The sequence below is a fragment of the Dendropsophus ebraccatus genome, chromosome 10 (assembly GCF_027789765.1).
Source record: "Dendropsophus ebraccatus isolate aDenEbr1 chromosome 10, aDenEbr1.pat, whole genome shotgun sequence".
In the NCBI taxonomy this organism is placed as follows: Eukaryota; Metazoa; Chordata; class Amphibia; order Anura; family Hylidae; genus Dendropsophus; species Dendropsophus ebraccatus.
The window spans coordinates 62,018,460-62,038,949 of NC_091463.1; the positions used below are offsets into that span (position 1 = coordinate 62,018,460).

General features: G+C 37.9%; 1 protein-coding gene across 1 annotated transcript in view; it reads right to left on the reverse strand.

Moving 5' to 3' along the window:
- Positions 1–16,315: 16,315 nt before the first annotated feature.
- Positions 16,316–20,490, reverse strand: part of AFF2 (ALF transcription elongation factor 2) — a 441,996-nt gene continuing 437,821 nt past the window's right edge. The window contains exon 21 of the mRNA XM_069943040.1: positions 16,316–19,489. Coding sequence (XP_069799141.1) covers positions 19,368–19,489 — 122 coding nt within the window. The 3' untranslated portion in view covers positions 16,316–19,367. The remainder of the gene's footprint in view (positions 19,490–20,490) is intronic.

Sequence of the window (20,490 nt, forward strand, 5' to 3'; positions counted from 1 at the left end):
GCCATGAAAATTTATCTTGGAGATGATTTTATTGCATGGTTACCCGAGGCAATTAAATCAATAAATCTCAGCTGTCAGAAACGTTGGCTTAATGCCAGGTGTAAATGAAATGCATGAATATCAGTAAATAAAAGCTTCCTGACAACTCATTTCAGGAATTATTTAGCATTTTGAACCTTTCACTTTTGATCTGCAATGATCTAATTAAACGCTTTCGGGGAAATCACTGACTGCTAAATAAACGTGTAAAATGAAAAGTAATCAAACAAGCCCCCCTTATAGCGCGATAAGACAAGAACTATAGCAAGGGTTCCTGGAGCAGAGATGGGTAACCTTCACACTACAGCTATCTGGGGGCGGGGGGGAGCTTCTCTGGAAAACAAGATTTTAATTTAGACTTGTTTTCAGTGTGTGAAGAATGGATTGTTTCATTTTTAATTAACCAAATGTTCTTAAAAGATAATGGGATACAAAGTATCATCAGTGCATTAGTGTATTAAAACTAAACTCCACTAAACTCCAAAGTGACCATGTCTTATAATGAGACAGGAAAAAAAAAAAAAAAAAAAAAATATATATATATATATATATATACAAATGAGTATATATATATATATATATATATATATATATATATATATATATAAAGTAAAAAACACTGATCCGCCGATCTGTTAGTCTCCCTTTATAAGTATACAAAGACCTATATAAAAAGAACAAATGAAGATATATATATATATATATATATATATATATATATATATATATATCTTCATTTGTTCTTTTTATATAGGTCTTTGTATACTTATAGAGGGAGACTAACAGATTGGCGGATCAGTGTTTTTTACTAGCCTTCTATGCTGTACCCGAACAGCACACAATATATACATTTTCTTGCTACACATTTCTCCCATGTCTTTCATGTTTTATTCTAAAGCTGCAGTATAGACTTGTGGGTTACAGTATTCTAGTCAGTGATGGGACAAACTCTCATGGTGTCCAAAGCAGTCAACAAATCTTCAAGCCCGTTGACCCTGACATATATCATGAACATGAGAAATGGGCAATCATTTTGCAATCCCCTACCCCTATTTTTCTGAGTTATGGATATTTTCATTGTCACTCTATCTAATCCTGACAACGGCTGATTTGCCAATAGCCATACTGCTCAGTTTCCCCTTTTAAAGGTGATCTTTGGTGTCTTCTAAAAATCCTAAAAAATCAGCTTGCACAGTGAAGCTACTGCAGTGACTGTCTGAGCAGGCACTTCCTTGTGTCGAGACTGAGACGAAGAAGAACCTTGGGATCAGGACAGGTGAGTTTTTTTTTTCTTTTGTTTTGTTTTAATCCCTAGCCTCGACATATTTAGCTAATAACATTTGGTTTAATTAAAAACACTGTAGGGCTAAAACAGTAATGAAAACTATTTGCAAACTGTTTTAGGCTATGTTCACACTATGTATGTGTGCGGCTGTATTTTTTATGTGGCTGGAAATGTGCGGCTGAAACTACGGCCGTGGGAAAAAATAGACATGCGGCTGAAAACATATGGTCATTTACTTGGAAATCTGGTTCAACTAAAAATAACAAATAAAATCTTAAGAAAGTGATGCAAACACCTCTGGATGCATCTGGGAAAGCAGGGAAACAGTTTACATGAATCGCTATTACCGGGGTTTGCGATCCTCTGCAGTATGCCGATGCCGATGCCTCTCATGGTTAATATACTGAATTAATAAAACACATTTTCGTTGTAATAAAGTCCCTTTCATTGTTCAATAATTAAATTTAAACTAATCCATCATTTTGCAATTAAATATACTGTTAAAATAAATATATATATATATATATATATATATAAATAAATATATATTTATATATATATATATATATTTATTTTTTGACAGTATATTTAATTGCACAATAATGGATTCGTTTAAATTAAATTATTGAACAACGAAACTGATTTTATTACAACGAAAATGTGTTTTATTAATTAAATATTAATTAGTACAGGAAGCTCCAGTAAGCCGTTAATTCATATTGCCGGCAAAAGAGCATTCTGTACTAATCATCACTTTACTTTAATTAAAACATCAAATGTTTCTTCTAATTATGTTATCACAATAGCATTATTAGAAGAAACATTTAGAATTATATGTGCGCTCTGCTGATTGGCACATATAATTAGCGGGTCCGCAGCACAGTGACTTCATTGTGCTGCGGACCAGCGAAGAGGACACATCGGGGTGAGTATAGAGCTTTCCCCACCCCCTCCCCAGCACTGCACCCCTCCCAGCAAGGAAGGGGGGGTCACTTAACCCTTTCCTTGCTGGGATGGTTGCAGTCTGACATCAGTCTGGCCCCCAAGGGGTTAAGGGGGATGCAATACATCCTCCCTTAACCCCTTGGGGGCCAGACTGTAAGCAGCAATCTGTAAAGATGCTGCATACTGTAAGGTGCACAACACCGCTCACAATGATGGGTGTTGTGCTCCTGTTTGTGTGTTTTTTGTGTGTTTCTCCCTTTTTGTTTTTCAGATATCGGTATCCTGGGGATTACGTCAGATTCCGTGGACTACGTCGATGACCAGCGGTTGTTTGTTGGTTTTTTTTTTTATAAAATGGTCAATGAGGGGTGTGTGTGGGGGTGTTTTTATTTGACTAAAAAATTTTTTTAACTTGTGTCTTGTCTTTATTTCTTTACTTTATAGACTTAGTAGTGGAAGCCGTCTAATAGACAGAATCCATTACTAAGTCGGGGCCTAGTGTTAGCCGGTATAAAATGGCTAACACTAACCCCCCATTATTACCCCAGTACCCAATGCCACCAGGGGTACTGGGAAGAGCCGGGTGCCAGTGGTCCCGGAGCGTCAAAATTGGCGCACCTGGATCGGGCGGCAGCAGGCTGGTAAGATTTAGGCTGGAGAGGGCCTAAACCAATGGCTCTTCCCACCCTGGTGTTACCAGGCTGCTGTCGTTTGGTTTTAAAAAAACGCATAGGGTCCCCCCTATTTTTATAACCAGCCGGGTTAAAAACCAAACGACAGCAGCCTGGTAACACCAGGGTGGGAAGAGCCATTGTTTTAGGCCCTCCCCAGCCTAAATATTACCAGCCTGCTGCCACCCGATCCAGGAGCGCCAATTTTGACGCTCCGGGACCACTGGCACCCGGCTCTTCCCAGTACCCCTGGTGGCATTGGGTACTGGGGTAATAATAGTGGGTTAGTGTTAGCCGTTTTATACCGGCTAACACTAGGCCCCGACTTAGTAATGGATTGCGTCTATTAGACGGCTTCCACTACTAAGTCTATAAAGTAAAGAAATAAAGACAAGACACATTCAAGACATTCAAATAAAAACACCCCCACACCCCTCATTGACCATTTTATAAAAAAAAAACAACAACAAACAACCGCTGGTCATCGACGTAGTCCACGGAATTCGACGTAATCCCCAGGATACCGATATCTGAAAAACAAAAAGGGAGAAACACACAAAAAACACACAAACAGGAGCACAACACCCATCATTGTGAGCGGTGTTGTGCTCCTTATAGTATGCAGCATCTTTACAGATCGCTGCTTACAGTCTGGCCCCCAAGGGGTTAAGGGAGGATGTATTGCATCCCCCTTAACCCCTTGGGGGCCAGACTGATGTCAGACTGCACCCATCCCAGCAAGGAAGGGGTTAAGTGACCCCCCTTCCTTGCTGGGAGGGGTGCAGTGCTGAGGAGGGGGTAGGGAGAGCTCTATACTCACCCCGATGTGTCCTCTTCGCTGGTCCGCAGCACAATGAAGTCACTGTACTGCGGACTGGCTCTTTATATGTGCGCTCAGCCGATCAGCCAATCAGCTGAGCGCACATATAATTCTAAATGTTTCTTCTAATAATGCTATTGTGATAACATAATTAGAAGAAACATTTGATGTTTTAATTAAAGTAAAGTGATGATTAGTACAGAATGCTCTATTGCCGGCAATATGAATTAACGGCTTATGGAGCTTCCTGTACTAATTAATATTTAATTAATAAAACACATTTTCGTTGAAATAAAATCAGTTTCGTTGTTCAATAATTTAATTTAAACGAATCCATCATTGTGCAAATAAATATACTGTCAAAAAATAAATATACATATAAATATACATTTATTTATATATATATATATATATTTATTTTAACAGTATATTTAATTGCACAATGATGGATTCGTTAGAATTTAATTATTGAACAATGAAAGGGACTTTATTACAAAGAAAATGTGTTTTATGAATTTAATATATTAACTATTAGAGGCATTGGCATTCGGCATCATTGCCGGCTATTTTTGAAGTACTCCGTATGGACCACCTGTCTATCCACGGCCGCATTTCCAGCCGCAAACAATGGTCTTGTTCATTTTTTACGGGTCCGTTTACGACCGGGCCGTAGATTCATACATAGTGTGCACTGTGCAGCCGTATATCGTATACTTTCCAGCGTACGCATGAAGCGGAAAAATCCGGCCGATGATTTACCGCCCGCAATACAGCCGCACAGATGCAGAGTGTGAACCTAGCCTTAAAGTGTAGCACAATGCCTTGCAACACAGGGGTCCTCTGGTTTCCTCCTACACTCTAGCAGGCTATGTTCACACAATGTAAGTTCAGTGGAAATCACGGCCGATGTTACAACGGCCGTGATTCCCACGGAACTTATGTAGTGCTGCCTTCTGAGGGAATTCCGGCTGGAGTGTATACACATAGTATACACTCCGGCCGGGATCCCTGGCGGCACCGTAGAAAACTAATATGTCAGTTTTCTGCAGCCACTAATCAGTAAATAGCGGCCGCAGAAAACCCTGTCAGTGTACACTATGGAGCTAGCGACTCCGACCGCTCGCTTCATTGTGTGCTGTTGGGAGTTCTGATGCGGGCGCGCATGGATGCGCCCGCATCAGAACTCTGCGACGCTAAAGATCATCTGGCCGGAACTGCAGTACCGGCCGCAAAAATTTTTTATTGAGACCAACCGTTTTGTCTCTTACGTAGTGTGAACATAGCCTAAAACATACAGATAGGTAAATTTATTTTGTAAGCCCCAAAGAGGACATGGACAAATTTGAGTTCTGTACACTGTTGCAGAACATAAATAAAAATTATATAAATAAAAATTATTATTGTTATTTATTTATTTTTAAAGAACTATGTCACCGGATCAAACTAAGGCTATGTTCACACAACATATGTTTTGCAGTTTATGCAAAACATATATTGTATGTGAATGAATGGACTTCCGGCTGGAGTGTATACACACAGTATATGCTCCAGTCAGGATTCCATCTGTCTGCACGGAAAACTGAAATGTCAGTTTTGTGCGGCCGCTTTTCATTGAATAGCGGCCGCACAGAACATAGTTCACACAATAGAGCGTGCCCCTGCATCCAAATTCAACTGAAATGAAAATCATCCGGCTGGTACTGCAGTACCAGCTGGGATGATCTTCAGTAACATCGGCTGTGTTATAAATAGTGTGAACCCGGCCTAAATATTTAAGTTTTTACCATCAGAATTCCATGTTTTGGACTATGACAATTCCTTGTTTATTTCCAGGTGCAAGCATAGCTATATAGTAAAAGGAAACTTCTGCATATTTAGAATAATTGTGTGGGACAGATGATATGATGGTGACCATATTACTAGCAGGCATGACACTCAGCCAGAAAGTTTTTAATTCTGAGCTCAAACAAGGCTTCTTTTTTTCAGTAGGATTTTATGCTTTGCAGATACAGGAACACAGATCAAAAGTTCACTATGCTTGGCTGTTCTCAACAAGAGGCATATAACTTCTTTATAGTTCTCTGGGTACTTCTGTTGTGTTTTGGCTGGTGTCCCTCTGACTCCAAAGATTTTTTTGATAAATCATGACCCGGCTTTATGAATCTGTCAAAAATCAGAGAATGTTTTGTCTCAGACGTATAGCAGCCAATCAGAACTTAGCTTTCAGTTCTCAAAATGAGCTGTGATCGTTGTCTGGGACAAAGATGTGTTCCATTTGATAAAACTCGCCTATTGCGTACAAATACACTTCAGTCAGGGCTACACAAACATTGGCTATAGCTTTAAGAGCTCATTACCCTTAGGCTATGTTCACACACAGTAAAATTAAAGCAAAATGTAGAATAAAATAGGTATAAAATCTACAGTAAAATAGGTATAAAAAGTGTTAGTATTTTTAATTTAATATTGTACTGCATTAAAGCCTATAAAAAACAGACGTCCATACACACATTGTAAAATAATGTTTGTTTTTTACAATGTATGCACAGACAGACATTTTTCCATAGACTTTAATGAAGCACATTATTAGACGACTGTGTTCTATACATATTTGGCTATATTCACACACCATCCTTTTCTATTAACTTGACGGATGTCTTTAAGGCTATGTTCACACTTAGTTTAACAGTGCTATTAAAATGCTGGCTGCTGGGCTGCAATCAGGACGTTCCTGCAGCTGATACCTTTGTATTAGCTGCAGGAATGTTCTTTTTTTTCAATGTTGACTTGCGAGCACCGTTGGGGGTGCACGCAAATCAATTAGCCATTCACTTCAATGTTAAGTGCGGTCGCCGCCGCACATTACATTGTGTTAACAGCTATTATTTCCAGATGCTGATTAATAATGGGCAGATACATTATTTTAACGGCCGTTCTAAAGAAGGGAAAATAACATAAGGCTTTGTAAACACAGCGGGCAGCCTTGCATTGACTTCAAAGCAATGCCACCTCTGCAGTAAAGAATGGACGCTGATTCCATTGCAATCAGTGACCATTCTTTACTGGGAAAAAAAATATGTTGTGTGAACATAGCCTTAGGGTGGCTATCATTTTGAGGCCAAATAATGGCCCTTTTATAACAGCCATTATTCAGAAATAATGGTCGTTATTTGGCCTCAAACAGGCAAAAATTTTTGTATGAACATAGCCTTTTACTGTCATATTTTACTGCTCGTGAGCATAAAGGTTCTATAAAGGTACCGGGATTCATTCGCCAAATGGTCACACTGTCACACATGCACCAATTATCCCACAGGGTTTCTATTTTTACCCCTCTGAAATGCCTAATAGCAGCATGGCACCAATTTTCCCAGCAATGTAATTTTTTTTTAGGATGCCCCTCTACTCCCCTCCATGCTTGCCTTGCTTCTCTACCAACTCCTGAGTGATTCTAATGAAGCTGTGCCATATAGGGAAGGGGTTTTCCTCCTACTGGGGGTGGGTTGGCCCACTCCCAGTGCTTCAGGCCAGACCGGTGCTCAGTAATAGACCAACGCCATGCGCAGAAACTGGGCCGCGGTTCAAAAAAAGGACCACAGCATCGGCATCGGTCTATTCATGGTAAAAACAGAAAAGCTTAGCGTATTCATTAATATTGACCCTATTGTATGTCTGAGGTGGGGAAAATAGATTGTAATCCCTATAGCAAAGCAAATAGAAGTAAATACTTCAATAAATGACCAAGAATGCATGAGAGGGGCATTTTATTTAGCAATAACAAACTTTAAAAAATAAGTTACACAGTAATTTTTAATAAAATTTTATTTGACCATTTTTAAATAATTTGTTGCTCCGGCAGCATAATTTATCCCTCTATGAGAGACAGAGACATACCAGGTTAGACAACATTATTTATACATAGACATTGTATTTAAAAACATCAGAACTGCACTTAAGTCCCTGGTTGCCAAAGGAAACAGCAAAACATAACAAAGTTTTGCTAAATCCTTACACAAGGAAAGGTAAAACCATTAATGTACATGAGCGAATACCACCCCATGCCCTAAAACAGTTATGTTTTTTTTTACATTGGAATTACTGATTTTCTTTGTCATGAACAAAACAAAAAAAAACAAAAAAAATAATAAAAAGCAATTGTGCAACACTTTAAAACACAAAGCAAGTTAAGCAGGATACAATTGTATACATTCAAAGCAGAAGAAACAAAAAGGAGCAAATGAAACAGGACTTCATACTTTAGAACCACAGCATGGTATTCATTGCTTTAACACTGTAACAATTAAGGTCTGTACAAAACATTGTAACTTACGAAATCTTTAGAAAGAATAACATGCTTATTAAAACAAGGATTTTTATTTTTTGCGGAATTAGGATTATGTATATATGGACCTTGCTTAAAAAAATACAAAGTTTTTTTTTATTTTATTTAAATAGACAAATGGAAGAAAATGTGACCATAAAAAAAGTAGCAATTGTAACGCTTTACTAAAATAACGACATGACAGAAACATTAACCTTTAACCAACATCAGAACAAATACTTCAGACTTCCTTTATACTTGTATCCAGTAATAAAAGTATTTTGGTACCTGTTAGATTACTTTTCTTTCTGTTTTATTATCATGTTATACTACCATTTTAGAACATGTGCTAATAGGAATAATTAGTGGTCAGTGATTTAGATGGTCAATGGGGTCTGGGGTTTGCAATGACCTTGGCCTTAGAGTTGGCCATTTGTGACATCTATGGGACTTTACAGCTGCCTAATACAAGCTCTGGTCAAGTATGTACAAGTCAATGGACGCTTGTTAAAAGAGGACCTTAACATGGCCCACTTATTGGGAATGAACAGCCATGTAAATGATAGATCGCTAAATTATGTGGCCATTCAGTTTCATTATTGTCAGCAGCACAAGAGATTTTTAGGGCACACAAGAGATTGGAACAACTGATGGACGAGAGCTTGCTTGTCCATCGTCCAGTTGCTAGACCCTTTTACACAAGGCAGTAATAAGCCTATTTAGCTTATAATTAATGATGTCACCTAATCAGGTTGTTCTATAACCAACCTCTATTGTACTGTTATAAGCTGTCAATTGGATGGGTCATAAAAATAACTCAGTTAGGGGGTTTTAGACCTGTGGATCCCCACTGTTGCTGAGAATGAGGTGCCCAAAGAATGGGCATGAACTGATTCTCTTCTCAGAAAATTGATGACTGAAGAGAACCAGTCTCAGAGACATGATCAAGAGGTTATAAAAGTAAAAAAGAGGTGGACATGATTAGGTGATTAAATGAGCAAAAGTCCAAAGCTGTCTAAGGAGTGGAAACTAATCTTCTCCAATGACAGTTTGAAATAGGAAGCCATGTTGACTGATGGCACAAAGATAGGTCCATGAAGACTGCCCGATTGCCTTACTGTTCTGACCACACCTGGTGCATTACTGTTTACGATATGCAATGCAGGTTTCTATAAAAACAGCTCCTTTTACAGTTTCCATGTCACCAAAACGTTGGTGGAATTGTGTGGTATACAGCATTACAATCCGGTAAAAACACAATAGAATTTCCAATAATTCAACAAATAAATTTGATGAGGAAGGTAAATGACTAGACTACTTTTGCAATCATGCAAGTATGTACACAAGTATTTATACTATGTACAAAGTTCACCTTATTACAACCGCTGGTGCTTCTTTTTATAAGGACAGAGTGTTTGGAGTATTCTTTGTACAGTCATAGGTCCCTAATGCTGAACACTGACAGTCAAATACATCAGTTTGAAATGCGTGTACATTTTTAAAGAAACGTTAAATCTTTGGCATGCAAAACCTATAATCTGCCTTAACATGCTCTAATCATGTCTGGTTAGACAGCCAGAGATGGACATTTACTAACGGATTCTGTTAGCCTGTACATGCACAATAGCTGCTCTACTCCATTCACCCGATGCTGAACTGAATAAAACATAGCAAATTTGTCTTGCATTATATTGCAAAGCACATTACACCTTAACAAAGATGACAAATGTTCAGAGTAAAGCTGGCTAGAATCTTTCAGCGAGCAATTAACTTCCTAGATTCCCCTATTAAAATGAATGTTTTGTTCGGTCAAAAGCGTATATTAATCCCTATGGAGATGAAAGAGGTGAGTGGTTTTCAGACCCACGTGGTACTGTTTATACAAGAGGAGGGAGCAGTGGCAGCTGAAAAAGACAAACCTGTTCAAATGATATGCCCCCAGAGCTCAGCTACTGAAGTGTATCTGGTAGCCACCCATTCAGGTACTGTCTGATCCCACAAAGCAATCTGATGTGTATTTATTGCCATTTCATCTGCTATCCTTATGTTCTCTATACAATGGTGATATGTTTGTGAGTTGCATGGTTGTTTGCAGTGTTCCTCTGTTTTATTCAATGTTTGGTGATGCAAAGCCCCCAAATTTAGGCTCCCAATGTGCCACCAACCTGTTATCCAGGACAGTAAAACGTTAACAACGATGCCTTACGTATTCTGGCCAATGTAGTACAATGTAGAAAAGGAACTTATAAAATAGTGCATGCTTTATCCAAACTAATTGTCATGGGTTATGAGGCAAGTGCTAATCCTCTGAAGGGTCATGCTGGTTGGTTCTCTTCCTGGCTTCAAAGCCAAGACCAGTACACCCTGTTTCAGATGCTGATGGAGATGACATATCGTAACCTGAAAAATGTTAGTTAAACCAGGAAGGGGGATAGCAAATGTGATTCTTCAGAGTATTAACACCACCCACTTGACCTTATACAGGAAATATGAATAAAATGCATGATTAGAGATGAGCAAAGCGAATTACGCTGTCAATATGCTTCATTCTGCAAAGTGAATATCCACCTAAATTCACAAAAAAAAAAAAAAGGCAACTGCACATGCTGTCTGGAGTGTCACTGGGCGGAAGAAAGGGGTTAACCATAATCCCTAGCACCCTTCTAATCAGTTTAAGTCCCCTCTGTGATGTCAGCACCTCTCCCTAACCTTCTTTATAAGGTGTTTCGCTAACAGAGGTGGGCAGTCGGCTGTGTGTGAAGGAGAGAGCAGAATAGCAGCAGGCTGTTAGAGCAGAACAGGGAGAGACTAACAGTGTGATTTAGGGACAGAGAATAGGAGGGCTGATTGTGGGTGATGTCAGCACCTCCCTCTCACCCTATATATATGGTGGTTCGTTAAGGTGGTGCATTGGTGGAGGTGGCCAGTCAGCTGTGAGTGGAGGTGAGAGTAGGACCACAGCAGGAAGTTAGAGCAGAGCAGGGAAAGACTAACCGACTGATATAGTGACAGAGAGAAGAGAAATGGCGTTAATTGGATGAATGACTGGCTTATTGACTTTTTTGTACACTTTTACAACAACATGCTTTAACATATTTGTCCTTCTGTAATAGTCCCAGTACTGTAGCTACTATAATTTTGGCCGTTTTACTGAAATTTGTTAAGATTTAATTTGCGAATCATAACGTGTTTGACCCAATATTTACAAAGCTTGCAAAACGACCTTCAAGCTGCTTTGCTCATCTCTATGCGTGTTATTTAAAAAAATAAATACATTAACTTATGCTTTATTGGCAAGAATATTCAAGGGCATCATGATTAACCCATCAGTCAGTTTGACTAACACCATTGCTTATAACGACATTACCCATCAGATATAAAGTATCAACATCTCCTATAGACACCTAAGTGACAGGATTTCTGAGTGTCTATCTATCTATCTATTTATCTATTGAGATAAAATAGACATATTCTTAATACATTTGTTTCTTTAATGTAACAAACAATAATATTACGCTGCCTGAAACAGGCAGATGGTTTCATTTAGCACTATCTGCCAACAATTATTTTAGGAATCAGTGTGTCTGATCTATATGCAGAGATGCAACTATGTAGAGGATTGGGAGCCGGCAGGCAGGAGGCGCACTGACTTCAATATATGAAAATCCACAAATCCCTGTAGCATGATCGTGAAGCTTTTTGCTATAAAACATAACAGGCTGTCTTTTGGAGGGTTTTAAACCATTACATCGACAAATAGCAGATGTCTTTTGATTTGACTCGACAGAATTGAACTGATGTATAGATAGAACACTACTATAAATTCCATGATAAGACAATTTAAAAAGTTTTCTTTTTTTTTTTGTTATTGGGAAAGATACTCAAAAAAGATTTTCAAATGTTTCCTAAAATTTTTATAGTCAGGGTTTAATAGCTGTGGTGTTTATGAATGAAATTGCGAGATTCTAGGGTATAAGCTGAAATGGAGGTAGTCTACAGAAATGCTGCCCCATCACCGGACAGCACTGATCATGGTTCTGAAAAACAGTTTGAGGCACATTTTGGAGGACTTGGTCTTTGCTGTAGTATAATATAAGACACCTCTCTACTGACGGTGGTGCTTATGGCAGAGCAGTCTTTAACATGTAGAAAGAAGAAATCCCGGCACTCACCATTGCAGTTAGGTAGTTTTATTCACATATCTAATGGTATAGAAAACATAAAACTAGTTGATGAAGGCAACTGTGTCAAAATACATTGACCTACGTTTTCTGCACATTGGATATGTGAATACTACCTAACTGCATCAGTAAGTGCCATGATTTCTTCTTACTATTTGTTGGTCTATGCTGTAGCAGAATTGTAGTATATGCATGTATTATTAATGATATGATATCAATCAATGAAGTCAATGGGGAAAACTGCAGAAAACCTGTATAGGACTATGTTCACACTATGTTTAAAAAAACAGAATGTCTGTTTTTGCCAGAATTTAATTGACTTCAATGCAATGCATTGAAGTCAATGGAATGATGGACTGTTGTCTGCACAGACGTCGAAAATTGTGACAAATATTTTCGGATGTCTTCTGCAAATAATGGGCATTATTTTTTAGATGTTCACACACAGTTTTTCTTTTTCCACTGTCCTTGACCGTTTTTACCATTAAATTAAATGGACTTTTCAAGTCCACCTGAGCTAGAACAATGTACCAACAGCTGTCATCGCACTGAAGGGAGGTCAAAAAGCAAAATGACGGATGTCATTTTAAACTCAACATGACGGACATAATTTTTTATTTTCATAGATGGAGAGGAAAAAAATTAGGGAACATAGCCTAATAGTGCTTTAAAGCTGTGTATATAACATAGAAGCAACTCTTGTGGTCAACAGCCCACAAAGACATGGCTAAGACCAAACATTAAATTCTCTTGTCCAAAGGGGTTTGGAGTGTTGTAGTATTACCTAGCACCAGATAGAGGCCACATGTTAATCCGTGCTATGGGGCTTTTTTACTTCTATGTTAGTCTCTACACTATAGAGTAGAATCCGACAATTGCAGTGATCTACTGCAACAGCATAAAGATTAAGAAACAGCTATATATGAAAAGGGACAGGATAGGACAACAACGGAACAAGGGAAGGTTGTTTACACTTGTTAAGGCTACAACTTTCTATTTGCAGATACAGAAGGAGGAGCAGCTCAGGAGAACAAAATTCTGTTCAAATAAGATAAATAATGTGAAGACAGAAAAGGAGCATTCATGAGCACATGTAACTTTTATTATTTGGGCGAAGACTTGCTTTTAAGCTCCAGAAAAAAAGCTGCATTTTAAATGCCTATTTTAAAGTTACATCATAGGGATAGTAAATGGCAATGGAACTAACCATACTAAATATTTAATACTAAAAATAAATAATACAGGTATTTTACAGTTATTAACACGTCATAAAGGTAACATGGTTGCTTCCAGTTTGAAAACAATATACTGCACATTAACTTATGGAATTTGTCATTTAGAGGACAGTTTCAAATCTTTATTGCAACCATAACCATAAACCAAGCTAATAAAGCTTATTGAGAATTTGCACATATAGCAAAGTCCTGTACCAGGAGAGCATTTGCTAAATCAGACAAAAAAAAAAGGCTAAATTCAGATTGGTGGTAATTGATGGATGGCAATAGAACAAATGTGCAAACTGCACCATATTATTTAATACACCTAAATACATTGGATGAGAAATATTAAATACAGTACGGAACTACACTTCAATATATACATGATTATATGGCCATGTAAACCATTTTTAGCAATCAGCATATAAATCACTTAAGGAAACTTTCTCACTCTTATTACCAATAAGTTGACTTTATCTGTCAACAGGTTGAAAATTCTTTTTCTTACATTTATTATTTATTATCGATTATTGGAAAATTGCATAACAACCAAAATGGCCACCATTATGTCATCCAAATACATTGTACGGCTTTGTTAAAACATCAGCCTCCACACTGTTGTATAACTAGGCAAGTTACAGCTTGGTGCAGCTAGGTTACAGCCCATATGGGAGCTGCAATAACTAAACATATAATAGATGTATTGGTCTGGCATGTGCTTTTACTGCTAGTTGCCAAAGTGGTGGTGCTGGGAGAAGGCAATGGGGGAGGAGGGGGGTTCAGCAACAAGCCACAATGCCTTAGCCAGATTATTTGGATAAATGTCTGGGGCAATAAACTTAACCTTGCCCCAAGTCAAGGAACGTCTATTGCTTACTAAAGTTGGCTATACTTTCAATAGTTGTTGGACCACTCTCCAGATCTTCCCATGTACATGAACATTTGGCACTGCCCAATGTTCATATGTTCTCAAAGATGTCAGGAAGGCTAAAACACTGTCAGACAACTCTGAGGCAGCTCACCTCTATCAAAAATCCAATATGCCCTTCTCTCCTTCAAAATCATGAGAGTTGGGAAGACCAATACACATTCGAGAGCCCCCCAAAAAAGTCATACAGCTTTCGACTAAAGAATTTTCAACAATTTGACCTTAAATAGCAACTGAAGGAAGTATTTTTAGATTTTATTCTATAAATAATAAATATGGCTAAACTGCCCAGCGGAACAGGGGTAAATTGTATTCGAAAGCTACAGGCACTTCCAGCACTAAGCAATTTAGAGAAACAGTCTCTAGGAATGTTGTATTGCTGTGATTATTCCTTTGGTTGCCACAGAAGCCGTTAATGCAACAGGAGATATGCACTTAACTCTATTGTAGCTAGGTACAGGTCAACAGTATAATTTATCGGTTAAGACTCTTAAAGTGGAAAGTAAGAGCCAGCTTTGTACAAGCTGAGCAGTAACAGTGATTCATATTTATCACCAGCACAATCTGATGCCTTCTTTGACTGTGCGGAACAAACATTCACCACAGAATTGAACTGCTCAAGCCAGTACATGGATATTTTATCACCTCAGGCTGCTATATTATTCGCTCTGAAAAAGTCATTGAACAAAAGGCAACAGGTAATTAACTATAATACTTTACTGGAATCACCGCTCGGTTCACACTCACAGTACATGCATCAACTCTCCTCGTCCTGTCTAACCAAAAGTGAAGACTGGATTCTATCTTGGCAAAAAAATTATAGATATTTTTCAACCTTTCCTTAGACAATTTTTCCTTAAGCGTGATTCATTCTCATTTTAGGCCTCATGCACAATGCTGTATTATTGATCTTTGTCAAATGAATCTGAAAAAGGGCACCTTAAATTTCCTACTGGTCATTTCAGTACCCCTATGTGACTTGATGTTATACTTGACCTAGAATTTTTTCTTCTAGGGGAGAATACTGTGTTTTTTATTTATTTATTTTTTAATAGCTCTGTGCGGTGCCATTTTGTTATTTTCACTATAATTGAATGACCAACTGGGTGTTCCAATTGGGGGACTTGTCCCACCACTGACACTGTCCAATCAGAGCTGGCAGTACCAGACTGAGTAGGAGAACACCCCTAACTGGTAACACAAAATTGGTTATTAATAGAGATGAGCGAACCTCGAGCATGCTCGAGTTCATCCGAACCCGATCGTTCGGCATTTAATTAGCGGGGGCTGCTGAACTTGGATAAAGCCCTAAGGCTATGTGGAAAACATGGATATAGTCATTGGCTGTATCCATGTTTTCCAGACAACCTTAGAGCTTTATCCAACTTCAGCAGCCACCGCTAATCAAATGCTGAACACTCGGGTTCGGATGAACTCAAGCATGCTAGAGGTTTGCTCATCTCTAGTTATTAAGGCATAGATTTTTAGTAAGAGTAAGACTAGGTTCAAACAACATAATTTTGGTCGTTTGACAGCTGTCTTTGCAGACATCCTTCATTTTGAGGTCGAATAATATCCGTTATTTTTTTTAATCCTTAAATTCATAATAACGGACGTTGTTTGATCTCAAAATGATGGACGTCCACAAAGACGGCCATCGAATGGCCAAAAAAAAGATGTGTGAACCTAGCCTAACAGAGGAATTACACATCACTAAGTTATAACATAAAAATGTTGCATAATTGTTATTGCACCAGGAACTAAAGTATTTACTAAAACAGACAGGGCAGGAGTGGAGACAGGTTCCCTTTAAGATCTAGAAAAAAAAAAGGCAAATTTGGTCGCCTCTCCTAGAACACTATTCACACTAGGCAGGAGCATGTTGCTATGGCTGAAGTGCAAAGAGAAATGCAACAGCTCACTGCAATGAAATATAACGAGGCTCTTGGTTACCATTTGCAAATATTTTAAACCATTCCACCAATGATAAGGTGGCCTCATGCCGGTATGGTAGGACGGCATTATTTTATGGATATTTTTTGGGCAGTTGGGGCTGCTTTTTGTCATTTTTATATCAGTATTGGGTCTGTATCTTCCATTTAAGATCTACACACATGTCTAGAACCATTAATGCTCATGCTCACTCCAATAAAGCCATAGTGCAGTCAGTAACATGAAATCAACACAGCTAAGGATTTGCCTTGAGGCATGGTTAAAAACTCTACTAGTTCCTTGAGTGTAAATACATGCATAAATATATATAAACATCAAATCCAACTCTCTCTGTGATATACAAACTGGGAAAAGGGTGTTACCAGATTTGCTAACATCAGTGTTAAGTGCAAACCTCCAAGAGCTTTAAGGCCCCCAGGCAACATAAAGTTAAACCTTAGTGGTTATTATACTTCCTCATTGCTACAATCATGAAAGTTACATATCAATCCAAAAATTGATGCGTATAAATGGCTTAGGAATTTAAATATGCAAACAGGAATATGTATGTTGTGACTGTGGCTGTAAAAGTAAAAAATAAATAAATAAAAACCTAAACATTAACTCTTAACCACTTTGTATTTTTGTGCTTTATTGTTAAGCAACACATCTACAAATGTACACTGCGAGAAATGACAATAAAATCCATCAACGCTTGATTTGTTATCAAGCACATTTGGTTTATAAACTGAAGTTTGAGGTAATTTATGAATACAGAATAATTTTAATAACTTATTTGAATCACTTCATTTGTTTATCTTCTACTGGGAGGTAGCCAATGTAAAAGAACTAAATAATTTACTAGGAATTCAGGTTGTAATACTATGTTGTAGGTATCTCAATGTTACCCCACAATTAAATATTATTTTCTCTTAGATTAAAAAATAATAATAATAAAATAAAATAACACAAAAAATTTGATTTTCTTTTGATATGGCTGTTACATGGCAAGTTATGGCACCCCCTGCTGTTCTTTTGATTCTGAAGATTCACCTTACATGTCCAGTGCCAGTGGATATGCTTACTGAGTAGTTCAGTCTCACTGGCCGGACTCTCTTGTACATGGGAGATGGAATGTTTTGTGATATTGTGCAGGCCAACCAATAAGACGCAACTCACTAGATATTGTCAGAAGCACTGAACACATAATATAGACATTCTGAGAAGGATTCGGTGGAACACCAGGGGGCACCATAACAATGTTGGATTAAAATCAGGACTTAATCGAATGTTAAATAAAAACTTTGTTGGCAGGCATAGATGTTTATAGACGTTATGAGCACCTTCCTTAAATATTCCAATGGTGAAACTTATGGCTGAGAAATAATTGCAGGTGGGTTCCGAATATTTTTTTTTCTCTTATGTCCGTACCATACCAAGATCTAGACACAATAGCATTTTTTAATTATTATGTGAGTTTAAGACTATGGCCACACATGGTGGATTTTCTCCACGGATTCTACAATGTTAACAATAACAACTAAGTGGATCAAATTTCCAAAATCTGGAAAAATCTATGGGAAAATTAATATCTGCAAAAAACAACTGCTGATCTTTTCAGTTTTTGCTTCAGATTTACAGCAACATCCACTACCGCAGATTTGAAATTCATGAACATTATTCTTTAATTATTCTAAGGGGCTCTCCCAAACAACCACCAACAGATAATTTCGGTGGATATAACACTTCATATTTTAACATTGGTGGAATCACTTTGGCAAAAATCAAACACATAGTACATAAAAAGTATTGCAGAGATATGGTGGAACTGCTCGTTCCTGCTCACTAGATGCTAAGTAGCTGCCCTATTTACTAGATATAACAACTCCATTCATTCAAATGACATTGCACTTTTATAAGTACTGTATATGCTGTACAGTATTATCAGAAGGTATACAGTACCTAGATGCAAATCAATTTCATGTGCAAAACAAAAAGTTGCAACAGATCTGTATGCATCATACTACTTTTACATTAGAATAATATTACGTACACAACCCCATGTATCTCCATTCTCTACTGGTGGGTTAATTTTGATTTGAACATATTTTTGGATGTATAAAAAGTCAAGCAAGTTACACTATGCAGTAACCCACTATTTGACAAAAATGCCAAAAATGGCCTCCAATGGCCCTCATGTCTAGTGATCATGTGCGTTGTGAAAACCAGATATTGGAGACAAGAGTGGGAACATCGGAGATAGTGTTATAATTTAACCAAAGTCTTATGCCATGTATGTCTCACTCTTTTTTCTTTCTATAATCATACAGTTTTGGATAATTCTTAAATGAAAGCTTAATGCAAAACTACAATGCAGAGAACTTGGCAAACACATTTGAAATACCAAAATGTAAAGCTGTTTAGACAAATCTGGCTGGCTGGGGTTCACTAGTGTATACTTTATTACAAATGATCATTGTGATAGTAAATCCTTCATCATAGGCTATAACACTGATTCCTCATTATTTTTTCTCTATAATTATTCAATATATTCTTTTGTAAATCTTACAGAAGAACCGAGAGTAAACAATATCCACTCTGCTTCTTAGCAAAGAAAACGGCAAAGCTCCATTAAACATAATACTTAAAATATTTCTTCCCAATTAAAGTGTTTTCATAAAACACTTGCGCAATGAAGACGTTTTGTTCCAAATCTTCACAAAGTGCATCATGTTCTTAAGTAAAGGCAGTGAAGACTAAAAATAATATCTTTAAAAATGTACCGTTTCATAAAGCACATAGGAATGGATCCAAGAGACAAAGGCATATTAAAGATTTGGAAAATGAATGGTTGAATTGGTTAATGCTACGATGTGATCTGACTTTCCAATGAAGGTAAAATCCACTTCCAACAGACACTATATAAAAAAGTTGAAGTCAAGGTAATGAGTGGATTTCCACCAGCCAAAGTCTTTTTGCTGGTAGAGGTAGAATGTAGGAAAATGTGTGATGGTGGGTAAAGCAAACACTACAATAATTGAGATTCAATGCGTAGCCAGTGAAGTCCTTGTCGAACATAGCGGACCAGCTCAGTCATGGTACTGTGTTGAGTTAAGGGCTCCATCACTGTGTTAAGGTCTTGAAAGAACTCTGTAATATAGCATAAAAGACAATGTTAAAATTTGTGATCCAATATACTCATGTTGTTTAAGTGTTAAGGTGGATTCAGACACTGCATTTTAAACGTATTTTACACAATTTTCAATTTTTACAACAAACAATGGGGTCAGATGTTTATTGAAAACCAGTAGCCATAGCTTCCATTGTACCTGAAGATCCACTAATACCAGGCAGGCAATCTCCTGCCACTGCAGGGACTGTCAGTATGACCCCATGGGACACAAACACCATAGCAGTGCCTTCTTGTCTTTTGTTCCACCTGTACCCCTACCATCTCTTAGTTTATAAGTAGTGTCCTTCCCCCTCCTTAAGGACCCTGGTATACCAGGCAGAAACACATCGGAAGATGGGGGACCCAAACACTAGGTAGGGATTCCTTAGGGTTTGCTACTAAGGGGTAGATCAGGGCAGGAGTCCCCCTTCTTAGGGCGGGTGCTCCATCATTCCCTGTGCGAGCAGAGGTAGTATGGCCTACTATGTTACCCTGCTTAGGGCATACTAGGGCTAGAGGATCCCTGCATCTTCTACATGGGACCATTCCTACTGCTGCATTGCCACTATCATTTTTGGCTATGTCTTGGCTATAATTGTCTTTCATCCATTTTCTCTTTAGTCTAGAGAATACATGTTAAAAACTTGTCTAAACAGAGAAAAACACCACCTAAAAGTTCATGCAATACAACAATAATAGAAATTATTGCACAGAACAGAATTCACTGATTACGACAGACTCTGGTGGCCCTCAAGAACAAAAGCTGTGCTTGATTAATTTTATATAGAGCCTTTTACAAGGGGTTGTCTAACATAACAAACCTCTTTATAGCATTGTTATTGCATTTGAGAACTTGTTAAAAGAATATGCCAAGGCGAGACATGATTTTTTTGTACTGTTATGAATTAGAGCATGAAAGGGTGGAACACACTGTAACTGGTGCAGCCTCCACTTGCTCATGATGAATGAGCTGAATAGC